This window comes from Pelodiscus sinensis, chromosome 10 (assembly GCF_052426305.1).
Source record: "Pelodiscus sinensis isolate ZL-2025 chromosome 10, ASM5242630v1, whole genome shotgun sequence".
NCBI classification, from domain to species: Eukaryota; Metazoa; Chordata; order Testudines; family Trionychidae; genus Pelodiscus; species Pelodiscus sinensis.
The window spans coordinates 17,560,182-17,586,567 of NC_143061.1; the positions used below are offsets into that span (position 1 = coordinate 17,560,182).

General features: G+C 40.7%; 3 protein-coding genes across 6 annotated transcripts in view; 1 reads left to right on the forward strand and 2 right to left on the reverse strand.

Annotated features, from left to right (window-relative positions):
* SEC62 (SEC62 preprotein translocation factor) overlaps window positions 1-10,955 on the reverse strand; it is a 34,781-nt gene extending 23,826 nt beyond the window's left edge. Inside the window, exons 1-3 of the mRNA XM_006122867.5 lie at window positions 10,804-10,955; window positions 3,271-3,379; window positions 883-988 (exon numbers count right to left, since the gene is read on the reverse strand). Coding sequence (XP_006122929.3) covers window positions 883-988; window positions 3,271-3,379; window positions 10,804-10,839 — 251 coding nt within the window. The 5' untranslated portion in view covers window positions 10,840-10,955. The remainder of the gene's footprint in view (window positions 1-882; window positions 989-3,270; window positions 3,380-10,803) is intronic.
* Window positions 1-26,386, forward strand: part of LRRC31 (leucine rich repeat containing 31) — a 180,574-nt gene that overhangs the window by 45,953 nt on the left and 108,235 nt on the right. For 3 of the 4 annotated variants that reach the window (XM_089780767.1, XM_075937909.2, XM_089780766.1), the window contains 2 exons: window positions 8,052-8,162; window positions 21,973-22,147. The gene's annotated coding sequence lies outside the window, so the exon portion shown is untranslated. Of the gene's footprint in view, window positions 1-8,051; window positions 8,163-10,998; window positions 11,062-21,972; window positions 22,148-26,386 lie in introns of those variants that run through there. The other variant, XM_075937912.2, reaches the window with a different exon arrangement.
* SAMD7 (sterile alpha motif domain containing 7) overlaps window positions 22,516-26,386 on the reverse strand; it is a 46,003-nt gene continuing 42,132 nt past the window's right edge. The window contains exons 7-9 of the mRNA XM_075937921.2: window positions 25,973-26,094; window positions 24,509-24,619; window positions 22,516-22,785 (exon numbers count right to left, since the gene is read on the reverse strand). Of these exons, the coding sequence (XP_075794036.1) occupies window positions 22,516-22,785; window positions 24,509-24,619; window positions 25,973-26,094 (503 nt within the window). The remainder of the gene's footprint in view (window positions 22,786-24,508; window positions 24,620-25,972; window positions 26,095-26,386) is intronic.

Genomic DNA, 26,386 nt, shown 5'->3' on the forward strand with positions numbered 1-26,386 from the left:
CCAATACAGGTGCATTAGGTAGAGTCCATGTGGTTAATCACTTGATGAACAACAAGGCAGTTAAAGCTTCTCCCAATTTCAGTCTTTACTGGAAAGTTCATTTTGCTCCTACAAGTAATGAAGTAGAACTTTAATCTCTCTCTTTCTTTCTGATGTGGCCAGACTGATGCTAGAGATTTGTGGATTGTAGAGCCCAGACCTTCAGAGCAGCAGTCCCACAAGAGTTTTTATATCAGAAAGGCCATATTGGGTCAGATCAAAGTCCATCTAGTCCAGTATCCTTACAACAGTGGCCAATGCCAGGTGCTTCAGGGGGAATGAACAGAACAGGTGAGCATTAAGTGATCCATCCCCCGTCATCAATTCCCAGCCCATCCTAGCTAATAGCTAATGATGTACCTATCCTCCATGAATTTATCTAATTCTTTTTTGAACCTTCTTATAATCTTTGCCTTCACAATATCCTCTAGCAAAAAGTTCCACAGCTGAAGGTGCACTGTATGAAGAAATATTTTCTTCGTCTGAAAGACCAGCTATTCTGCTACATAAACATACTAAAATGTTTGTGGAATTGGGATAAAGACACTTATTTTGCTATTATTTTACTGTCTCCCTTTTTAATTACAGAAGTGCTGCCCCTACTGCTTCAATGAGTTCTTCTAATTGTTAAACATTATATAATTGCAATTATTAACTTACATTATTTGTGTGTTATTAATATAATACCACAAATACTTTTTTCAAACATTCTAATTCAAAAACATATATGGCGTCAGCAGTCTCTTTTGAAGCAACTATAATGTTTACTTTAAAATGGAACTTTAATGCTTCTGAAAATTGAACTTGTTATTAAGACTAATTATTTTGACTAGAAGTCCATACCTGTTGCAATAGTCAACTACAGACTCTCGAGTTGTAAACAAGGCTTCTTCTCCCTTCTTGGCTTTTGCCCATTTAGAATCCAAAAGGCAGTCCACAGCTTTTGAGGCTGAAAGGAAGAAAAAGAAAAAACAAACCTGTGATAAAATATGGAAAAAGCTCACTTCAATATCTGATCTACCTTCTACCTGAATATTATAAACAGAGAATCTGTAATCAGTTATCTTAGTTTTGCTAAACACAGGAACAAAACTCTACCTGCATAATGAAATGAACAAACAAAAATACACCCTTCAGGTGCATCTACACAGCAGGGCTTAACTTGAAATAAGCTACGCAAATTAGGCTACGTCAATTCCATAGCTTATTTCAAAATAGCTTATTTTGAAATTGGGAGCGTCTACAGAGCACTCTTCCTCCGACTTCCCTTACTAATCGTACAATGACGGTTACAGAAGTCAGAATAAGAAGTATTTTGATATTATTTCGAAATAACTGCCTGCTGTGTAGACACAGATTAAGTTATTTCAAAATAATGCTAGGTATTTCAAAATAATGTTGCTGTGTAGACGTACCCTTAGAGAGGCAGGCCGCAGTGTTGCAACGGAACTTCTATTGATGCCAATAAGAACTCTGCCTGCCTAAAGAATCCAGGTTCAGATGCATACTTTTTACAATATTATATTATATTTTTACTGGATATAGCAAGATCAAATCCTACCTAAAATAAGAATTTTGTTATAAAAGACCTTTACCAGAACTATGGTGTGAGGATTTTCTGTTTAACAAATTCTAATGGAATCTTGCTGAAGTGCAGGAAGTAAAACAAGTAAATATTTTTGAAGTCAGATTTTTAAAATTTATTTCAGGTCATGACATTTTTATTTTTAACATGACAGTTAAATCTTTAAATATCCTTGGCCAAATTCTATGAAAGGACTATCTAAAGTAAAAATGTAGCACAAAATATGAAATGGGTTATGTCCAACCTCAAAAACTAACGCCACCACACTAATGGAGCAGATAAGATAAAAAGGACAACTATTTGTTTATTCTGGAAAATTCTGATTAGCCTGTCTCCTGAAATTGCTGTCGCACATCTACTGTATAAACTAGCTTGCAGACGTCAAATGTCCAAACATGTAAAAATGTGTAAACATGTGCATACGGGTTCAGATAGATTGTCTGAAACCCCCTTGCCTATGATGATGTTAGCGAGCCCTGCTAATAAATAATGATAAGGGGTATCAATTACAAAGATAAGTTTCTGGATGAGAACAGAATAGCCAATGTAGTACTGTCTTACAAAGTCTGCATACAGTACTTCTGTTATTCCTCATAGCTTAGTGAGGTTGCAAAACAATGAAATTAACGAGATTCCAGTTAGTTTCTGCTTCCATTCAGAACCTACTAGGGATGTAAGCAAGTAGTCAAATGGAGTTCTCGACTACTCACTCCCTCCCTCCTCTGTATGAGGAGCAGCAAGGGACAGGAGGGAAACAGGAGCCAGTGCTTGGGAAAGCCGGGTTAAAAGCCAGTTCCCCCGAGGCACCAGCTCCACAATGCTTCTTCCCCCTCGCCTCTATCAGAGGTGGGGGGGGAGGTGGGGGTATATACAAAAGGCTGCTCCGGCAGCAGCAGCCCCTGTTCAGGCTGCTGGACCCATTGCGAGCTCTTACTACATTTAAGATGCAGAGCCGCAGCAGTCCAGAGCCGGCGCGAGCCAGGACTGCTCACTCCCGGCTCTAGCCAGCTCCCACTGCATCTCTGCGGAGGACCTCCATATCAACTAATCATGTAGTCAATACAAATTGTATCAACTACACAATTAGCCAGATAATTGCTATTTAGCATCCTTAGAACCTACAGTGAAACTATCATGTTAATTTAATACTGCTCCTTGACAAAGCTTTGACTTTATTCACAAAGATAAACTAAGATTAAAAGAGGGATTGTGTAGTGGGAATTTACTGTCATTTTTCCCATAGCAACTTAAAAGCTCTGGGGAAGAAAAGTAACAGAATCTGTCCCCCAGGATATTTAAGAGGATGTGAAAGAGACAGAAAGCTACTTCTCCCTTTTAGCATCTAAAGGGGGGTGTGGTGTCATATTTATCAGACACCTACTACTCAGTAACTGCTATGAACATCAGAGCCCCCAAGTAGGGTACAGGGATTCTGACTCTGGACCCCACTTCTGCTTTCCTGACTGTGTCTTCTGCATCTACTTCAGGATGGTAAAAGTAATCTTCTGACTAATACGTGCCTTGTTAATTTCCCAGGGCTATAAACCTTATACAGCTTACTAATTAAAATACCAATAACCTGAAATTTAAACAAGTTCAAAGTTAATAAATATGCAGCATCATTATTTGGTTACAAGTCATCTTACCAATAAAATAATCAACTCTGTGACCCATCATGTTCGTAGATTTTGTTGGACAGTTGAAGCGTAGGTATTTGGCTACAGCTTTCTCCTCTTTGAATGGCTCACCAACTTCCTATAAAAATATAAAGTTAATACTGATTTAAACACACGGGCAAGATAGTTTAATCTGAACTTAAATCTTGACTGCTTTAAAAAGACCCAGGTCTTTTTATAGCACTATATAAATAACAAGCACCACGGTATAAATGTGTAAAAAGTCAGGGTCCTTGCTCCAAAGAACTTTCAGTTTATATAAGACAAACTGAACTAAAAGTTCATTTCTGAGATGGTCTGAAGACTATGTCATGATATCAAAGCTTGAAGGCTTTGCTGAAGTGAGTTAGAGAAGGAAGGCACTTGGTACATGGAAAGTGGGATGCTGTTCCAAGTAAGGATGTTAAGTATTGTGACATTCACTAATTGAATAGTTGATGCAAAAATACATCAATTATTCAATTAGTCGATAGAGTGGTGCTGCCCCTTTGAAGTACCCCCCTCTTCCCCTCCACTGCTGCCTCTATCTGATAGAGGCAGCAAGTGGGGGGGGGGGGAGGGAGGGAAGCAACTAATCGACTATTTGCTTATCGGATAGTCGACTAGTCCTTAACATCCCTAGTTCCAAGCACACAGGACTGTGTGAAGTTATGAAGTTGAGAGTGGAAAGAGACAGAATAGGGAGAATCCAGGAGTCAGAGACTGTCAGATGAAATGTGCAGATACATTGGTAGAGCTGAGTGGCATAGAACACTATGAAAACCTTGAATTTAATGTGGAAAAAGAGTAGAAATTATGAAGTCTTTCAACATATGGAGGCACTTACAAAATCTCACTACTGGTTGCTATTATGTCAGTGATTCTCAACCTTTTTGGCCCGAGGCCCACCTCACCAATGCAGAACTTTCCACGGCCCACCAGCCAACCATCTATGACAAAATGGGTGTAGAAGGTGGGAGTGTGAGGTCTGGCCTGGAGGTGAGGTGCAGGAGCAGGCTAAGGGTGGGGGAGGGGCGGTCTGGCCAGAAGGTAGGATGCAGGAGCAGGATATCAGCAGGAAGGTGCAGGACAGGGGTGGGAGGTATGGAATCTGGATATTAGGGAAATGGGGGGGGTGCTTATCTGCCCCCACACCTCCCACCGCTCCCATTGTCCATGATTCTGGCCAATGGAGCAGGGGGGGAACGCCTCCAGGCAAGTGGTTTCTTGAGCTGCCATTCCCCCAGTCAGGGGGAGGGGGAGCAGGAACATGCGGAGCTGCTTCCTGACCCCACAAACTGGATCTGGCCTGCGACGTTTATCCCTTCTTCCCCATAATGGGAAGCTGGTGCTGGCACTCCAACCTCATGGGGAGTGGCAGGAGGTTGAAACACCAGCATAGGCTCCCCACTGTGGGAAAGGGGAGCTCTGAGCCCACAACCCACCTGCAATAGGTTGCAAACTACGGATGTAAGTAATTGACTAGTCGACTAACCAATATGCCTGTATCAGAAGCAGCAGTGAGGGGGGAAGTAGGAGCCGGTGCTGGGGGGAGCTGGCTTAAAAGCCGCTTCTCCCCAGCACCATCTCTGCAGAGCTGCCTGCCCTGCCAACATGCTGCTGCCTCTATCAGAAGCTGGGCAGGCGGGGCCTGCCAGCTTTGCTCCTGGTAGGTGGACACAGTTTAACTGATAACATTAACCAATAAGCATCAGTTTATAAGTTAACCAGTTAAACTCTAACATCTCTAAGTTATGTATTGGTTATTTTTAATCCATAACATACCAATTATGAAACATCTGAGGTTTTGCACTTAAAATGTATTGCTATAATTCTGCAATAAGCATTTTAAATGGAAATTCAAAGGATCAAGTATTTTTTTATTAAACTAAACTGAAGATTTAGACAGAGTGAGAGTATATTATGAAAATCAAATTATTTTAACACAACTACTAAGAGCTTGTAAAATAAATTGGTTGATGAGTGGTCATCCAATCTGAGCATACTGTTGCCTTTCCTCTCTCAATGGACACCTTTAAAAGGAAATTATGCCTAACATATGACACCCAAGTTAGCAAATGACAGAATGCACTGGGTAATAGGAATGTAAAAAACATTTTAAAAAAGTAACTGTGTAACTGTTAAAATCCGAGCGGTTACAGCACTGCAAAGCACATCAGCAAATAAGTTTAACCACATCAAGAACCAATAAATCAATGCTTATCAATTAAACAGTTAAAACTTTTACGTCCCTACTGGGTAATTCTCAGAATGCCAGTATCTTCAAGACTAAATCCATTGGAGGATATGTCCTGGCCACACACATATGCAACACACAAAGTTAAAAACATATGCCTGTGTCACAGTGGATGATTATAAAGGTCATGCCTAATTTTTAATTCTAACCTTATGCCAGATGATTTGGTCCCTTCTCCACACGTGACTTGGATTTTTGGAGACCAAACTATTTGTCTGACTGTCAGTAAGAGCTGTCATCATGGAATACATTATCTTTGGCTTTACATCCTGGTTTGCTACTTCTCCTGTTTTTCTTGTTCTTCATGTCTTCCTCCTCTAATTTCTGACATCTCCTGCATGTACATTCCTTTCTATCTCTTGCCATTCTCCCTCCATTTCTCTCCACCCAGCATTTTCTAGCATCTTACCTCTTTTTAAAAACAAAAACAAGCAAACAAAAAAATCCTGAAACTGAAAAAATCCCTAATAAATAAGAAAGTTGGATAAGTTTTAGTGAAAAGTATTCTATTGTCATTTCTGAAGACCAGTTCCTTATTCATCCACAGAACAGGTAAACCACAGGAAACAGTGGTGCAAGGTATTGTACAATGTCCTGCCCACAGATTTCAACCCAACTGTGGAAGAACCAACTGTAGGATTGTGTAGTTAAATAGCTTCATAAAAATAATGACCAACACATCTTTTAATGTAATTGATTCCCAAAAGCCTGAGTATAGTGGTTAGAGGAACTGACTCAAAGTCAAGAAATCCAGGCTTCCATTCCCAGGTCCACCACCAATATGCACTGAGCCATCACTAAGCAATTCACTACAACTTTTGCCTCAGTTTCTCCATTGATAAAATAGTGTTCATAGGTAATAGCCATCATATTTATTAATATTTGTGAAATATGGTGACACATTTTCAACATTTTGTTTAATATAGTTCTCTTCCAATTATCTCAGCTAAACTACCACCCAAGTAAGAGTTACAATCTGGCTCCCAAATCCCTTTTATTAATGCTTCAAAGAGCAAAAAATTTAATAAATTTCAGTGTGCTGCTAAGATACTACATACAGGAGAACTGAGTAGCAGGAAAACAGCACTGAATGGAAACAGGAAAAAGAAAAAATTGGTGAGGGTGGGATTTCAAGGAGAGAAATACAACTAGATACAGGAAGAATGAGGGGCTAAAAATGGGTAATAAATCCTGGTTGGATATGAGAAACTTATTTCTTCTAAGTTAAGAGACTAACCTCCTTCATTGTTCTATATCAAGATTCATAGATTCTAAGGCCAGAATCATTGTAGAACTCTAGTTCGATCTCCTGTAGCACAGGCTACAGAATTTCCCAAAAATAATTCCTAGAGCATATCATTTAGAAAAACATCCAATCCTGATTTAAAAATTACTAGTGATGGAGAATCCACCATGAACCTTGGTAAATTGTTCAAGTGATTATTATTCTCGTTAATAATTTCACATTGGATATAAAGTGTAATTAGTCTAGTTTCAACTTCTAGTCATTGAATGTGTTATAACTTTCTCTGCCAGATGGAAGAGTCCACTACAAAATATGTATTCCCATGTAGATACGCGTGGATGTAATCAAGTTACCATTTTACCTTCTCTTTATTAAGTTAAATAAACTGAGTTCCTGAAGTCTATCACTATGGGGCAGGGTTGCTAATCGTTTAATCGGTCTCATTGTTCTTTGAACCCCCTGAAATTTTTCAACAACCTTGTAGACTTGTGGCCACCAGAATTAGACACAGTATTCCAGGAGCAATTGCAACAGTGCCAGAGACAAAGATTAAATCACCTTTTTACTTACTCAAGATTTCTGTTTATGTATCAAGGGTTGCAATAGTCCTTCAGGCCACAGCCTTACACTGGGAGCTCATATTCAACTTAGGGATTTAAGCGACTAGTTGAGTCAATTACTCACTTCCCCTCCCCCTTGCTGCCTTTCTATCAGAGGCAGCAAGGGGCGGGGAAGGGGAAGCAGAAAGCGGTGCTGGGGGGAGCCAGGTTAAAAGCTGGTTATCCCCAGCACCCTCTCTCTGCTGTGGAGTGGGTAGGGCAGGGAAGGCAGAGGTACAGCCTGTGCACCCAGCTTCTACTACATTTAAACTGCAGAGCCGCAGTGGGGATAGCTCCTGTAGGAGCTGGGACAGAGTGCCTCCCCTTATTGACTAATTGTGTACTGTAGTCAATACAAATTGTATTAACTACACAATTAGTCAATTACCCACTTCTTAACATTCTTAAATCAACTGATTATCCAACATAACCCCATATCTTTTTTAGTCATTGCTTCCAGGATAGAGTTCCCCTTTCTTTTTAGTATGACCTACGTTTTTTATTACTAGATTAATACATTTAACCATACTAAAATGCATACTGTTTGTGCTCAGTTTACCAAGCAATCTAGGCTGCTGTCTATTAGTGACCTGTCCTCTTTATTTACCATTCCCCTAATTTGTGTGTCATCTGCAAACTTCATCAGTGATGATTTTATGTTTTCTTCCAGGTCATTGATAAAAAAGATAAATGGTGTAGGGCCAAGATCAGATCCCTGCAGGACCCCATTAAAGATACACCCACTTGCTGATTGCCTGCTTCCAGTTACATTTTGAGACCTGTAAGTTAACCAACCTTTAATCTATTTAACATGTGCTCGGTTAATTACATATTGTTGTCTGTGCCACAGTCTCCTCTTAAAATCCTATGAATACATTACATACCTAGCCCATGCAGTCTATTGAAAGACACCCCAAAATAACTATTTTAAGAAAACTGTATATAATTTTAAAACTTATTGGAACTATTTTCATCTCTCTCCTTCTGTAAAGTCGTGATAGAAATGTAGCCGTGTTAGTCTGGTGTTGCTGAAACAAAAAACAGGACTATGTAGCACTTTAAAGACTAACAGAATAAACCATCTTGTTAATAAACCATCTTGTTAGTCTTTAAAGTGCTACATAGTCCTGTTTTTTGTTTCTTCTGTAAAGTCATTTGACTTCATATTACCATGAATTCAATGTCAGACACATAAAACCCCCTAAGAAAGTATTTAAAACTGTTTCTCTAAACATAAAATTGTTTTGACTATACTATTGCCTTTGCACCTTCTATGGCTAGATCTCCAAATGCTGGGACTCTCTCCTTTCTCAATGGATAAAGCTCCTACTTACTACCTAGCAAGGCTACAAGACATCAGACTTAAAAGGCTTTTTTATAGCGAGGGCCCTACAAAATTAACAGTTCATTTTGATCAATTTTAGTCACAGAATTTTAAATAATAAATTTCATTTTTTTCTGTTATTTAAAACTGAAATTTCAAGGTGGTGTAATTTTGGGAGTCATAAGGGTATTGTAGGGGAGGTTGCAGTACTGCTACCCTTACTGCTGTGCTGCTGCTGGAAGTGGCATTGCCAGCAGCTAGTGAGAAGCAATTGCTGATTGGGAGCATGATATGGAATTGCCACTCTTACTTCTGCTCTGCTGCCTTCAGAGTTGGATCTTTGGTCAGCACATCTGGGCACAAATTTCTGAAGGTAGTTCCATGTAAAGATATCCCCCATAAACATCCATGCAACAGCCCTGCAACTCCCTTTTGAGTCAGACCCCCCAATTTGAGAAACAATGGTCTCACCCCATGAAATCTGTTTAGTATAGGGTGAAATCACACAAAAGACCAGATTACACAGTCCATGACATTTTTTTTATGGCCATGAATTTGGTATTTATAGCTATTCACTGGCAGATAATTTGAAGTTTAAACACAAGTCTATAACAAACAGTTGGGGTGGAGTACCCAAAACAAAACAGACTCCTAATTTTGATGAAGGCTTCTAGCTTCCACTGATTACAATAGAAGTCGGGAGCCTACATTGCTTCATGGATTCATTCCTGGTTCTAGAAAATCTGATATACATTTATAATAGTAAATGTTTCTATCTTAAGAGAGGCAGCCTGCAGTACATTACTTTAAAAAGTGGTAATTCATTTTGAACTATGCCAAGAAGTTAAGAAAAACAACCTCCATTGACTCATTTTAGCCAATTGAGAACAATGCATGTTAAACAGAACTCTCTTTGTGGACTCATCTACTACATTATGTTTGATATATGAGAAACTATTAAGAAAGCAACATATGTTTATCTACATAGATGTGTTACAAAGGTAAGCATTGGTCTTGCCAACTCTTAGATACATTCTTAACTTTAAGCAAGTGAATAGCCCTGTTAAATTCAAGAGAACTTCTTAAATGCTTTAAGTATGAGTGTTTGCAGGATTGAAGTGTTAAGTTATTACACCAGACATTAAATGTCATATTTAAATTGTTATTGGTGAGTGTTTTCGTGGGTAGTATTTAATCCATTTTGTTTGTTATATAAAAATAAATAATTCAGTAACTGATACTTTAGGTTGAACCTCTCTCGTCTGGGACTATCTGATCTGGCAACATGCCTGGTCTGGCAAGATCACAGATGTTGCTAGACCAGAGAGCTCCAGCCCCAGAGGTTGAGAGGGGCTGGGAGCAGAGTTGGTCTGGTTGGTGGCAGTCTGCAGGGTCAGTGACCCAAGGAAAGAGGTGATTCACAATACTGGAAAAAAATATCCATCATCCATAAAAGTAATCATTTAACTACATTTCACAGAAGCTTCTCTCCTTGGTACAATAACAGATATTACCTCACCTGCCTTGTCTCTCTAAGAAAGATAATCAAACATTGAAATCCATATTATGAAGAAATTCTTTTGTTTACAACTCAATAGGTCTATAAGCTGCAACAAGGTATGAGAAATCCAGTTCTTTTTAAAATACTGGTGGAAACCTCTCCGGTTGCCAAAAGAAAAAAAAATTGTGAATCTCCTTAATTCAAGGGACAGCGCACAGCAGGGCTTTCGCGACAGGTGTGGCGCACTGGGGGTGCACAGGTGTGCGTGGGTACGTCAGCGTGCACGGGCAGAAAGGGGGGCGCGCACAGCCAGGGCGGGGGTGATATAGCACAATAGGGGTCGCTTATCGTCGCACGGGAGAGCGATACAGGGGTGCCAGGCGGGCTGGGCTCTGCGGGGGGCTCCAGGGAGGAGGGGGCACTCTAGGACCAGGGCCCCGCGGGAGGGAGACAAGGGTTGAGGGAGCGTCGCCGGGAGGCCCAGCGGGTGGGCGAGAGGCCTCCAAGCGTCGGGGGTGAGGCGCCTGGCCAGCCGCTCGAGCGGGAGCCGGGATGGGGCAGGAGAAGGCAGCGAGTCGCTGGGGGAAGCTGCACTACCTGGATCCGCTTCCTGTGTCTCCTCCGCTCGGCCATGTTGTCCCCGTCTAGTCTGCCGGTGACGTGGGGGCGGAGGCGAGAGGGGCGGCAGTCTCGCGAGAGGCTGCGGGAGCCGTTATGTAAGCGGGGCGGAGCTGGCTGGTACTTGGAGGCTCGCGCCTGGCGAGGGTGGCAGTTTTGGCGGGGCCCTGGAGGGGAGCGGGGCTCGAATCGGGGTGAGACTCCCAGTGCTTCCTCCTCACCCTGCGTGAGGGGCAGGTGTGGTGCCCACAATAGTTAGCACGTGGTAACCATTCACGTGAGGCTCTATGCCCGAGACTCTTGTCTCTCCCCTCTGTCCCAAGAATGATCCCCAGGAGCCACAATCATGGGTCGCCACCGTTTGGGGCACCTTGGTGCCTCCTGTTCTTTGCCTGTGCCACACAATGGGTCAGTCTGCTGAGGGCTGCAATGCTCTCGTCTATTGGGCTCAGTTCAAGGGATAATAGGGTGTTAAAAAGATCAGCCTAGAATCTCCTGAGATTTTTCTTTTCTGAGCTTCAGCTCTTGACTCCGTGTCAACATACACGCACGCACTCATGAATGCAGCTGTCATGGTTTAGTACAGTTAGGGGAAATGGCCCCACAAAGATAGGGGCACAATTGTGAGAGCATTTTTGCACATTGGCTTAGAGGAAACCTGTTTTGCAAGTTACCAGAATGTGTACACACAATTTTTTAGTCAGAATTTTTGAACTGGGTGCCCAAAGTTAAGCTGCTAAATTTATATTTACTCAGGTGCTTTTTTTTTTTTTTCATCTCTGCCACACTGTTCTGATGTTTTATTCCTGAGCAATACAAAGCATGTCACAATGTACCAGAAGTGTGGCAGCACTCCAGGTACATTCTGCTAGGTACACTATTTTATGCCAATAGGTTAAACAAACCAAAAAATATCTGCATATGGCCACAGATGTTAGTCTCGAAACTGTACCTCAAATCTATATTAATGGCCCATTCTTTTGATTATAGGCACATAAATTTAGAGTGGACAGTTGACTACAGGTTCCTAGATGAGCGATTAGATCAAAGCAAAGGTAGTTAATGTATCATGCCTCCATTTGTAGTTGCCTGTTGATATGTTAGCAAGTGATAAAGGCTTTGAACCTTTAAGTTAGTCAGATCCTTCCCTGTAGTTTAAGCAATAGGTGTAGATATAATCTCAAATACCTTTTTATCTGAGATTGTTTCATCACATGCTTTTATTAATAGGCCATACAAAGTGTGTTTAGTTCTGTACCAAAATATTCAAGCCACACCAAACTTTGTGCCTGGTTATTCCTGCTAATCTGGAACCTCTCTTCCTTGTCTCAGTTTGTATTCATGTGCATATTACAATTATGCATTCAATCGAAAACTAGGATGCAAAAACAAGTTTAAAATAGTTTCAAATACCATATTTGCCCTTGAATTATTCTGCCCACTTCTGTGACTTTATAATTACAAGTTAAACTGACTGTAGATGGGACTAGACACAAAATAAACTTAAAATTTTGGGAAATCAAGTTTTAGTCTATTTAAGATACCTGTTTCTTCTAAAAAGAGTGGGTAAGATAGACAGAAGTGTGCAGGGGGAGGAGGTGTTTAGGTTGACTTTGGCCTTTTAATATTTATTTAATGTGTTAGCTGTTGATGTGACAAAACAAAAGGCCGAAATTTAACTTTATTGTGGAAGAGATTTTTCCCGTCTCCTCAATGGCCAAGGATGGCAACACTTTACTTGGCACAAGTAGTGGAATGCGCAACTACTAACAGGACATTGACATGTGGAAACATGACTTGACATGTAGAATAATGACAAGTGGCATGTGATGTAATACTTAAATCTATCTTACGAGAAGCTTTCTGCTACTACACTTTGGCTACTCAGGTTAAATAACTATTAATACAGTCCCCTCTTTCCCCCCACACGCAACTCTTTAAGAAGAAATCTCTCACTCTTTGGAACAGCAGACTATAACCTGTGATAAAACTCTCTGTTGTGCATGTGAAGTAGCACTTCTCTGCTGCTAAAAAAGCAGATTTGTTAACTGAGTCGTTATCACATTTGGAGTTTAAATAAAGAACAGCCGAGTTTCTTAATTCAGTTTACATACTGACCTTTCATGAAAAAGCTTCATATATAATTTTTTCCACTCCATTTTCAGATCTCAGAATTATTTGATACATTTAACTTACAGTTACTTAGTGAGTTATAAACAAACACATGAAATACTAACAATGAGTTTGTCTTTGACCCTTGTGCCCTGATAGTGAAATTGCCTCCTTTTCAAACTGCATTGTTCATGGCTAGGATGCATATTTACTTCAACAATGGCTGGTTATCCCAAATGAGGAAATGGGATGTCACATGGCTCACATGATAATAATAATAAAGTCTCTCTTGAGGCCCTTATTCATCAAACAGATCCCACAGTGCAGACCCCTTTGAAATTAATGTAGCTCCACATGTATACAGGGGCATGCTATGGGGGAGTCTAACTGTGGGATTGGAGCCTAAGTTTTAACAGTGCCCTGTGAAAGAAAAAAGGAGATTAGTTTTGTTGCTTTTGTTGTTGCTTTATCCATATTTTTTTTTCATTTTTGGTTTTCTTCCAATCACACGTGCTTTAAAACTTTAGAAATATCAAGCATATCAATGCTGGTATTGGGAGACACCCCTATAGCACTCACACTTCTGATTTTGCAGTCTAAAAAAGTAGGCAGTGAGCCTCTACATAACATGTTAATCAACTAATTGTTTTAAAGTTGAAACCACATAGTAGGGAAATTCATGGTATTGGAGCAACACTTGGAAAGTCTGCATGGAAGAATGCAAACTTAGATTAATTTAGCTATGCAACAAATAGGGATGAACTAAAGGCCAACAAAATAGAGGAAATGTTATGGCCACAACCTTGAACTGAAGGGTAGATGGTAGAGCCATCCCAAAGTAGAATGAAGGGACTATGGAACTCCAGGGGATGATCCAAATAGGGATAGGAATGCATACCAAGAATCAAGAAGTTTCATTGCCTACAATTGCCTATCCTGGTGGAACCAGATAATGGAGAGACATTGTTTTACAGATCATATCAGTGCTGCCAGCATACCTCCTGTGCCAGTACTGAGTAACCAATAAGAATTCATGCTGTTACTCAATTATTCAATTAATATTTAACATCCCTAGTTGACATACCTGGAATTCCTGGTTAGGATAGATGGGAAGGTTTTATTCTTAGATACTGAGGGATTATAGAATTGTTCATGATGTCTAAAAGCTCTCTCATTTGGATTCCACTATTCCAGTACTGTCCTGTCACTGCTCTAGTTAATACGTAGAGTTTGTGAGGTCATTGGAGTGAGAAATTTTGGGCTATATTGCCATTAGTGTTCAGGTGACACACAGCTCTATATCTGATTTTTATTGAGCATATTTGGAATAGTATGTTGCTTTCCCAGTGCCTGGCCAGAATTGAATGTGGGCAGAGGAGTGAGTGAGTGAGCTGGGTGATTACTATTCAGGCCAGACAAGTTGTTAAAGCTGGTGGGATAGAGACCAACATCTAGCAGAAGGTAAGATAGTTGATGCCTGCCTCCGGATTGTGGAAGACTGACCACACTTTGTCAGTGAGGTTTGCAGTTTGGATAGAGGAAACTTTTGGATCCCACTTTGCCCAAGAATTCTAAGGTGTTGTCTACAGCCTAAAGTGCTTTTTTTTTCATCCAAGTCTGGCTAGGAAACTGAAACCATTTCAGTTGTGTGGGTCTTGCTGCTGTTATCCATTCCTCCAACTAGGGATGTCAAATTCCACTTAATTGGTTAACCAGTTAAACCAATTGTTTAATTGGTTAACTGATTAAAGGATGGGCCCAGGGTAGTCCCCCATTGCAGACAGGGGCTGCTTCAACTCACTTGGAGTAGCCCCTGTCTGCAGGGTGCCTGGGCCCACTGTGGACAGAGGCTGCTTCAAATGCTGGAGTAGCCTCTGTTTGTGGAAGGTCCCACATAGCTAGAGCAGGTCCCCTCCCACCCATAGTAGGTAGGAAGCTGCTTCAGCCCCCACCAGTTAACCAGAACCGGTAAGCATCACCAATCAAGGGTGATGTTTATCTGTTAATCAGTTAATCTTTCACATCCCTACCTCCAACATTAATTTTTGAAATGCACTGCAGAAGGGCAATACCTTCAAAAACAACTTAGAAGCTACAAGAGGTACAGAAAGAAGATGACCACCTGCAAGGAGAACTTAACATCAGTTTTCCAGACTGATTTTGCTTCCAATTGAAATTCAGGTTCTTGACAATGATCAATAAAACTCTGTATGGTCTGTTTGGAATTTGCCTAACTGAGGTGTAATTTAGAATGTTGAAGTGATCTGGGTACCTCCTTAGCTGCAAATATCTTGTTTCAAGGCTCCTTCCTATCCTTATCATTAATAGGTAACACTGCTCTACAGCCAAAATACTTCTGAAATAAATGTAGTCAAATTTTACTAACTCTGGGTCACTGAGAACGAAAATGATGCTTTAAAATTGTTGATTGGCTCTAGTTTTCAATATATGCTATTGGGTCAGTATAGATGACCCTTGACTTGTGAATGGCGGAGGATAAGTAAGTTCTAAAGGGAAAGGATCTCAATTTAAACCAGAAATGACTAAAATACATCTTTGACTGGATCTATGAATAAATCTATGACTGGGTTTGGACAGTGCTTGCTTTTTAGGCAAAACAATGTATGATGCAATCTGAAGCTGGTATTGCGTCATACATGATATGAATTGCATCATGTTATTCCTAGAAGTCATGGATGATGCAATCATAACAAAGCTTACATCATTCTGCTGAACAAATTGCCCTATATCAGCTCTAGAAATCATACAGTGTCGTGCTCTCTTATTTGTCAGTGTTTGATTTTTGCAAACGGACACATTTCTGTTTAGCCTAAGTGAGCAGAGATGCCTCGTACTTGTGTGAACAGTGCAGATAACTTCTGCTATGTTTGTGGTGAAGTGACTTTTGCATCACAAAAGCGCAGTATAACCACTATAGTTAAAAAAAAGCCTATCACCTTTACTTTGGCGGCAAAATTGGAGATCAGGACAAGAGGTGGGCCCCACCCATATGCTGCAACACTTGTGCAACAAATCTTTGCCAGTGGTTGAACAGGAAAAGGAAATCTATGCCTTTTGCAGTGCCAATGATTTGGAGAGAGCCAACAGATCATATCAGCAATTGTTACTTCTGCATGGTGCCTCCAGTTGGGAAAGGTGTGTCAAAGAAGAAAAAGTGGACTGTGCATTATCCAAACGTTCCATCAGCTATACGCCCAGTACCCCACGGAGAAGGACTGCCGGTTCCTGATGCACCAGAATCATTCTCACTTGAGTCAGACGAGGAAGAGGATGAAAAGTCTGGTCCTGAACCATCAATGTCACAGGGCCCACATTTTCTCCCATCCTCCTCCTCTGAACCACACCTCATAACACAAGGTGAACTGAATGACCTTGTCAGGGATTTGGAACTACCCAAGAGTAAGGCAGAGCTGTTGGGCTCCAGACTACAGCAGTGGAATCTCCTGGCAAGTGATGTTAGGGTTTCCATGTTCCGTGACCGTTAAAAGGATCTTGTCTCATTCTTCTTCATGGAAGGTGATCTTGTAGCCTGCAAGAACATCGATGGTGTGATGGCAGCCCTCAACATCGTTCACGATCCAGATGAGTGGAGACGGTTCATTGATTCATCAAAGACGAGTCTTAAAGCTGTTTTGCTGCATAATGGCGCTGTTTTGCCATCAGTTCCAGTTGGTCATACAGTCCATATGAAGGAAACCTATGACAATATGAAACAACTTTTGAGTTGCATAAACTATGACCAACATCAGTGGCAGCTTTGTGGCGATTTGAAGGTTGTTGCTCTCTTGCTTGGTCTGAAGACTGGATACACCAAGTACTACTGTTTTCTCTGCGAATGGGATAGTCGTGCAAGAGATTCCCACTACATCAAGATAGATTGGCCACTCCGACAGTCATTGGAGCTGGGGAGGAAAAGTGTTCAGTATCCACCACTTGTGGAATCAAGGAAGATTTTGTTACCACCCTTACACATCAAGCTGGGTCTGATGAAGAACTTTGTCAAGGCCATGGACAAAACACAAGCAGCTTTCAAGTACCTCCGTGGAAAATTTCCAAGGTTAAGTGAAGCTAAGATAAAGGAAGGTGTCTTTGTTGGTCCTCAGATTCATGAACTTCTTTGAGATGATGCATTTGACCATGCACTGCGTGGCAAGGAAAAGACGGCATGGAAAGCCTTCCAGTTAGTGGCAATAAATTTTCTCGGAAACAACAAGGCAGACAACTACAGGTTGTTGGTGGAAAACCTCCTCAAGGCATACAAAAGCCTTGGTTGCAACATGTCACTAAAGATACATTTTTTGCACTCTCATCTAGATTTTTTTTTTCCATTGAACTGCGGAGCAGTGAGCAACGAGCATGGCGAGCGATTTCACCAGGACATTGCAACAATGGAGAAACGCTATCAGGGCAAATGGAGCCCATGCTTGCAGACTATTGCTGGACAGTGACAAGAGATGCTCCATTGAATGAATACAAGACAAGCCAAGAAGCACCGAGTAGACACTGACTAAGACTAAACTATGTACATATTAGTTTTTTGCCTTTTGTTTCATAATACATTTTATTTATATAACCATTTTGCTGACTTTTTTTAAACTGTTACATAAACAGGACAGGTGAAATGTTATCATGTAAAGCAACCATAAACTCATGAAAAGACCTAGGTTTACAATTTATGATTAAAACTCTAGCTACACAATATACATAGACGTAAAAACTTAAATATCTTGGAAACAGTAGCCAATCAGTTGTTTTAATTGTCATATTTGAATTCAGCACATCAAAATACAGCAAACTTCTGATAATCCGACACCTTTAGGACCCAGGGGGTGCCGAATTATCAGATATGCCAGACTATCGGAAGGGGGGAGTTATGAGGGGTTAGGGTTCCAGATATGCCACCCCACACCCCTCATAGCCCCCCCTTCTGATAGTCCGGCTCTGCCCCAGGTGTCCCTGATTCAGCCGCTGCTGAAACTGACCAGCAGCGGCTGAATTGGGGACGCCTGGGGCAGAGCAGCTGGAGTGCTGCCGGGTTGGTCCGGTAGCGCCGACCCTTGGCGCAGCGAGACCAAACCGGAAGCACCCCAGCTGCTCTTGGGGATGCCTGGGGCAGAGCAGCTGGGGTGCTGCTGGGTTGGTCCCGCAGCCCCGAGGGGCAGCGCTACTGGACCAAACCAGCAGCACCCCTGCTGCTCTGCTCCAGGTGTCCCCAAATCAGCCGCTGCTGATATTGATCAACGGTTGACTCCAGGAAGCCCGAGTCAGAGCTGCTCTGCCCTGGCTTCCTGGAATCAGTCGCTGGTCAGTTTCAATAGCAGCTGAATCGGGACGCCTGGGACAGAGCAGCTGGGGCGCTGCCAGGTTGGTCCTCACAGCGCCGCACCTCGGTGCAGCGGGGACCAACCCGACAGCATCCCAGCTGCTCTGTCCCAGGTGTACCCAAGTCAGCTGCTCCTGAAACTGACCAGCTCTGCCTCGGGCTTCCTGGAGTCAGCCTCTGGTCAGTTTCAGCAGTGGCTAAATCGGGGATAGCTGGGGTGCTGCCGTGTTGGTCCCCCACCCCAAGGGGCAGCGCTACAGGACCTACCCGGCAGCACTCCAGCTGCTCTGCCCCTGGCTTTCCCAATTCAGCCGCTGGTCAGTTTTAGCAGTGGCTGAATCGGGGAACCTGGGGGCAGAGCAGCTCTAATGGTCCGGCTGCCCTGAGCACTTCCTGGTTCCTGATGGTGCTGGACCATCAGATGCCAGACCATCGGAGTTTTACTGTACATAATAAATAGCACATTTTATCTCTGAAGCAGGCGACTTCTAAAAAATTGTAGACCAGTGAATTGGTGCTACAAAGGTGCTTGTGCTCAGCTGCAAAGAGATGTCACCTTAACCTTTTGAAGCTTTGCAGCAACATTTTGTGTCCAATTGACTAGAGAATAGAAAACCACTACGCACCAGCGTGGGGAGGAATTTCATGGGGACTGCATACACTCTTTTCATATAAAAAGAAAAACATTAAGGATTTCATGAAAGTACAAGTTTGAAAGATTTGCAACCTAAAATTAACTCACAAACTGAATGTCCTCTACAATAAGAAGGAAGGGAAGCAATTGGAAGAGCATTGCATTCATTATTTTGTTAAGTATAAAGGGATACTGCCAGCTGAAAATACCAATTTTACAAAACCACAAATCAGCTGTAAATAGTTTAGTATTACACCTGTCCCTGAGTACCCTTAGCAGTTTTTTGTAGTTTTACAACTGCATTTTTTTTAAGTTGTCTCCCCTGTTGCTATGTTGAAACACTACAAAAATAGAAAGTTGACTACAGTGAAACTTACGATGAATAAACAGCTGTCAAGAGCACAACTGAGTAAGGAATAATTTTTTACTTTAAGCGTTTCATTTTTAGTAATCATAGGTATTACTATCTAGGTAAATGTTTCAGGAAGAATGTGATTTTTTTTTTTAAGTTGACAGTTGTCTCTTATCCAAACATTTTAAAAGTAAATTTTGATGTTTTTTTTCACAACCCCATCCCCCAAATTTTCCTGAAAAACACAGAAGTTAATGAAAAGGGTAGAGATCAATAATTGCTAAAGTTATTTGAGAAAAATTAAACAGCAAATGAATTGCCATTCTAAGTTTAATACTTATATTTTTTTGTCTTTGTTTTTCTAGAGAATCTTATGGAGTTATACTTAGGCTTTCCAGTTTCAGGGGTTCTTTTTCTGATTATAGGTTTTTTATTTTTAGGGCATTTTAAACTCATATTTTAGGAGTAAACAATAAGAGGTTTTTTTTTTTTAAATCTCAATTAAAAAACTTGGATTTTTTTATTATATTAAAGATTGTTTCCTTTTGTAGCCCTGTACTTCCAGGGATGAGCTCCAAACACCTGATCCAAAACCCAAAGTCAATAGAGAGATTCTCATTGACTTCAAAAGGATTAGGTTTGGGGCCCCAGTGAGAATGAGAGGCCTTTAGGGTTCTTCCGCACTATAGTTTTAAATATAGTAAAAATGTCAGATTTGGGGGTATTCTGCTATATATAAGACACATGGTAGAGTTTGAGGGATTTTTTTATTTAGCCCTAAAGTCAGAAACCTTAGTTATATTATGTAGAGAAATACACAAATATGTCAGTATTGAATCCATTAGAAGTCAATGACAAAACTCATGTTGAAAGCAGAATCAGGACCCTACTCTTATTAGCCCACAACTTCATTGTTTCAGAGAGAGAACACTTCTGAAGGCCATACAGTATGAATAGTACAATACAGTAAGATAAGCATCTTCATTTAGTTGCTGTTAGCGTCATGTCACACATTATCTGGTGCACAAATGTGTCACCTATGTACCAAAGACATTACATATTCTTTTCCCTAAAAGTAAAACAAATGAATAGATACCCATAATTTAAAATGTTTAATTACTCCTCCCCCTCTACCCTGTCATAGTCATGGTAAACTAAAAACATACTTAGACACCTACTGTCCTAAGCATCAATTTTCTTTTTGTTTAATTACTCAAGGCCGCATCAACTAGACTGAGGGAGGAGACTGTTCATGACATACAGTAGAACCTCTAATTTATCAACCCTCAATTTACAAAATTTAATTTCATCCAAAATATTTGTGTGTTTCCTGGCATAAGAGCTCAGTCCTGCAGGAATGTAAATGAAACTGGAAGAGAGCATTGCAGAGCCACCATACCTCTCACTTGCCATGACCTGAATGTGGGACAAAGTGTGTAATTAAAAACCTATAGTGAAGAATGCACAAAATAATTAATGTAGGAAACATCCCAAAATGCTCTGAAGAGTCATCCCTTTCTAAAACCTTCAATTCATGATCCTTGTGGGATGCCAAATAGAACAAAGGTAAATTTGGTTTTAAAATAAGTGACATGTGTTATACTCAACTGGTATGCTGATGAGCATGGTGCTTTTTAATAAATGGTCTAATAAGGTAAATTAAGACATGAGGACTGGGTGTTGCTGCAGGTCAGTAGACCAGCAGGAATTCTGAGTCCATCATTAGTTATGACTGAAGAATTCAGCCAGCCAACTGCAAGAACTGGGAAACATTTCTTTTGTGGTTGGTCTTCATGACAGCCTCTGCTCTCATTTTCTCCTAATCTCAGCTGAGAGATGCAGTCAGGCAAAGTAGCACTCCAGGGAAGCAATGGGCGTATGGATATGGCAGTTGCATGCATCATTTTAATGTCCAGAATTTAACCAGTTTGCTCTGCCCAAGCTCTGAATCCACTTTTCCACTACACGCAAGTGCTCAGTCTAGGAAAATCATTGAGATTTACTCAAATTGCAGAGTAATAAGCAAATTTCTCTGTGATTTGAAAGTGATCCCATATACTCCTAGGGCCATCCTTAGGACTTATGAGGCCCTACAAAGTAGTATTAAACTAGTGCCTCTATGCCCAATAGCCGCCTGGGGTGGTGGAATGATGTTTTTGTAGTGATGTGATTTTTATAATTTTCAGCAAAACACTAATGAATTATTTTAAAGCAGATTTTGAACTAAGGTCCTGTAGACTAAAATAGTAAATTCAGAAACTGATAGCATATACCTGGTTTTGTCAAATGCCTGTTAAATTATTTCATTACCACTTGAAGGGCTTATTTCATAGGTTCAATGTTCTGCTAGTTCTGGCAAGCTTTTTCTCTCAAGTAAACTAATCCTTTCCAGAGGAAACAGAGCCACAGAACAGCGATGAAAGAGGTGAATTGGGGGACATTAACTTGCAGTGGCACCCCAAATTTTCAGGTACCCTACGCAGCTGTATATTTTGCATAGTTACAAAGGGACAGCTCTGTCTACTCCCATTAAATTCCATATGAATTTTTCCATTGACTTCTGTGGAAGCAGAATTGGGTTCTCAACAGAAATCACTAAGAAATGTCAATTGTTCAGTGCTGTCCCTTTCCCTCACACACCTAGTTCCTCAGTACTCAGCAGCCTGTAGGATCAAACTCTAAGGGCTTGTCTCCACTATACTGCAGGTCAACGCAGCAGTGATCGATCCACCAGCTGTCGATATATCACGTCTGCTTAGATGTGATAGATCAATCTCCAAGCACTCTCTTGTTGACACCGATTCTCTACCAGGATGAGAAGAGTAGCTAGCATCAACGGGAGAGCAGCGCCCATCAACCTTACCGCACACAAGACACAGCAGTAAGTATGTTACTATGTGTTGGCTGAAGTCACGTAGAATAGATCAATGAAGGGGGTTATTGTAGACAAAGATCTAAGACAGTATTGTTTGAATCCCTAACAGTTTTGAATGATGATTTTGGAGTTTTTATTTAAATTTTGGCTTTAATTGCATTAATATTCAGTTGTATGAATTGCACTTGAAATTAATTGCACTGATATGTATCTACACTTTTTAAAAAAATGTTTTTAAAAAACCTTACTAAATCCTTCTGCATTTGGAGGGGTTTTTTTTTTACCATCCCTGGTTTCATGAAAGTCCCCTGAAACCATTTGTAACATACGGGTTCTATCATACTAATGAAAACATTGTATTTGCTGGACTCAGCTCAGCTCTTCTGAAAGTTGATCTGAAAGTCAAGCTGGGCTCCAGCTGTGTCACATGGATTATCTCTGTTTTCTGAAACAGTCTGCTCCACTGTTTTTGAAGTTTCTGGGTCCTGGGAGCCGGGACTGCCCAGTGTATCAGCAATGCTATTGCAGTGCATAGGAGAGCCCATGTCAGAGGGTTGATCTGATGTTTTGCCTGTAGCAGAAGGAAGGGGCATGGACAGAGGAATATTCATCATGTAGAACATGTTGCCCAGCCTTCGAGACACCTTTAAAGACATAAATCATTACTGTAATTACGCCAAATAATATCATTTTAACTAATTGTTCAACAAAATCTTAAATCTGAATCTAGGTCCAGATTATCCGCAGGATTGATAGGGACGTGGCCTCAGAGCCTTCAAGTTGTGTGGCTTCTAGCCATATCATAGGGCCAAATCTAAGATTGGTTAGCAAAAGTTCAGAAATGACCTCCAATGTCTTGCCTCTCCATTTCATCTATGCCCAGCTTTTGCTAAATTGATTGGCTGTTCTCAGAACAATCTGCAGGAGCAAGCACCCTGTTGAATCTAGACAGCTTACTCCTTTTCCAGTAGGTGGTGCTCTTTAGCATGTATAATATCAGGCTGTTAGTAAATAAGACAAATGATTGAGAAAAGAGAGAAATAGCTTTAATACGAGGAGAATGAGAGATACAAGGGTTAAGAAGAGAAAAAGTAATGTGGATTAAGAGAAAGACAGAGGAGACAAATTGAAATGCGAACAAATTTGAAATCAGTGGAAGAAATTAAGAACAGAAAATTTGTAACCAGGGGGCAGGAAAACCCATCTGTAAAACTGGAATAGTGTCCCAAGGAAAGTGATGGAAGCTTCATCACTTGGGTTATTTTTAATGGGACAAGTCAAAGCATTGGAGAATATACAGTAGAGAACAATCCTCCATTGGTCAATGGAGGGAGGGAAATGTAGGAGAGATTGGCTAATTGATCAAATCTTTCTCATTTTGAATTTCAACCCAATTCAATGACCCTGACTAGATCCCATCCTTCCCATACATATTCTCTTCTTTCATTTTGTCTCAAGCAGCTGTTCATAGTTCTTCCCCTGGGGACTCATGAAAAGCAAAGAGAAGCTGAATTGAAGTTCATGTGCTGTCCACTGAATCATAGAATGCTAGAACTAGGAGGGACCTCTAGAGGTCATCAAGTCCAGTCCCCTGCCCTCACAGCAAGACCAAGTACCATCTAGATCATCCCTGATAGATGTCTATCTAACCTGCTCTTAAATGTCTATCTAACCTGCTCTTAAATATCTCCAGTGATGGGGATTCCACAACTTCCCTAAGACAATTTATTCCAGTATTTAACCACCCTGAAGGTTAGGAAGTTTTTCCTAATGTCCATCCAACCTAAACTAAGGATGTTAAGTATCATATAATTGACTAATCGAGTAGTCGATGCATTTTTGTATCGACTATTCAATTAGTCGGTAGAGTGGTGCTGTCCCTTTGAAATGCTGCCGCAGCGTTTCAAAGGGGCAGTGCTGCACAGCTGATTCTGGGCTCTGCACCACGGCATTTCAAAGGGGAAATGCTGCACGGAGCCCGGGGTCAGCTGTGCAGCACTACCCCCTTTGAAACGCTGCAGCCGTTTCAAAGTAGCAGCACCACATGGAGCCTGGGTTCCCCCCTCCTTGCTGCCTCTGTCTGAGGGGTAGGGAGAAGTGACTAGTCGACTATCCCGTTGACTATCTGATGAGCATTTGCTTATCAGATAGTCGACTAGTCATTAACATCCCTAATCTAAACCTCTCTAGCTGCAATTTAAACGCATTGCTTCTTATCCTAAGACTAGTTAATGCACCCTGTCACAATACTATTTCAGATGTTTTATGAATAAGAGCATTATATAACTTCAAAGAAAGTAAATAAAATTTGTCACTTTCCCATTCAACACAAATATTTAATTCCCATTTCATGTAGCATTTCAATACCTGAGATCGAATTTTTAGTGCTGGTCCAAGTTTTAATCCCATTGTGTCCAAAAGATGTTCTTCTGTGAGAAGTGGCAGGGTTTCTCCATCAATAGCATGATCTTTAAATACCTTATCAAACAATAAAATACACATAATGGCTTGTTAAAAACAGACCCATTTATATCTTCTATTTTAATTAGGGATGTAAGAGTATGTCTACACTGCCACCCTAGTTTGAACTAGGGTGGCTAATGTAGTCATTTGAACTTGCAAATGAAGCCCAGGATTAAAATATCCGGGGCTTTATTTGCATGTTCCTGGGAGCCGCCATTTTTAAATGCCTGGTAGTTCAAACCTCCTGCCCGCGGCTACACGTGGCACGGGCTAGGTAGTTTGAATTAAAGCTCCTAATTTGAACTACCATTACTCCTCCTGCAATAATCCCGGGCTTCATTTGCAAGTTGAAATGACTACATTAGCCACCCTAGTTTGAACTAGGGTGGCTAGTGTAGACATACCCTAAGAGTGTAGCCTTGTAAATGGGTAACTGATAAGCATAAGCTTATCTGTTATCTCAGCTGCCACACAGCTACATGTGAGTTCTGGTTCAGTTCCTGGGAACTGCCTGCCACTCTGTGCTTCTGCCTCTGACACAGAGGCAGAAGTGCAGGGCAGCAGCCAGCATGCACCACGAGCCAGCTTAAAAGCTGCTGGGGAGCTGGCTGCCACCACGCATGTTACCATGTAACCTCTACAATTTTCATCGGTTACAAATTTTAATATCCCTAATTTTAATCCTGATATCCAGACACTAAAGACAGGAAACAATAAAATGTTAGTAATTCAACTTTATATTAATCTGAGAGCAGATGGATGTAGCCATAATCATCTGTGCCTCCAGCACATTGACTTGTGCACTCACTGAATTCTTGCTGGATAATGTTGCAACATTATTTAGTTGTATTAATTTAATAAGTGATCAAATAAAGGGAGGCTAATGTCTAATTCATTATTCATGAATATGTAATTTTCAGCCTCCTGTTTACACTGCTTAAGATATTTCATAAATTTGAGTGAAGTAATTTCACTATTACTTAAAACACTGCTTAACCTCACAAGAATATATAATTGCTTCTGCCTGTTTGAGAGTTATGCAAGTGCTATCCTGGCAGAGTGTGGGGGTTTAAAACACTTTTCTTACAGTTGTTTTGCTATACACATTCTTGTATTACACCATGATAGAACACATTGTATTGCAGCATACAACCACAGACGGAGCATTAACCTCCATTGTATGCTATCTTTTATTGCATGGTTATACACTGCCTAGTATAGTGGAGTCTCAAGATACTACTCTAATGCAAATAAGATAATAAATAATTATTTAATTTCAATAGATAAAATGAGTTAGCTGAACTTTAAACCCATAGCATGTATCTTTAAACATCTAAAAATATAAGTATGATGAATCCGTATGATCACCTGTGCATAATCTGAACAACCTGGAAGGCTAATAATAAAATTGTATACATCATCAATAGTCCATTTGCGAATATCTTCAATGGAAGAAATATCTTCTCCACTCAAAATCAGTCCATGTGTTCCTTTGAGAAGAAAATAAAAATGTGTTTGTATGACCTCAATAAGCAAAACAATAGGAAAAGTAAGAGATTATACACATCTACAGGACCTACTTTACACACTAACAAAATTATGTGGTCACGTACAACATAGTTGTAAACAATATACTATGTAGTCACTCAACACTTTCTAACTCTAAAGAGTTTGGGTTTTTTTTCTCTTTATGATTTTTTTTCTCTAAAGACTACGTTACCTGATGTTTTCAGTTTCTTATACCTCACTACTAATGTACCTTACTACTTAACTTGTCTGACT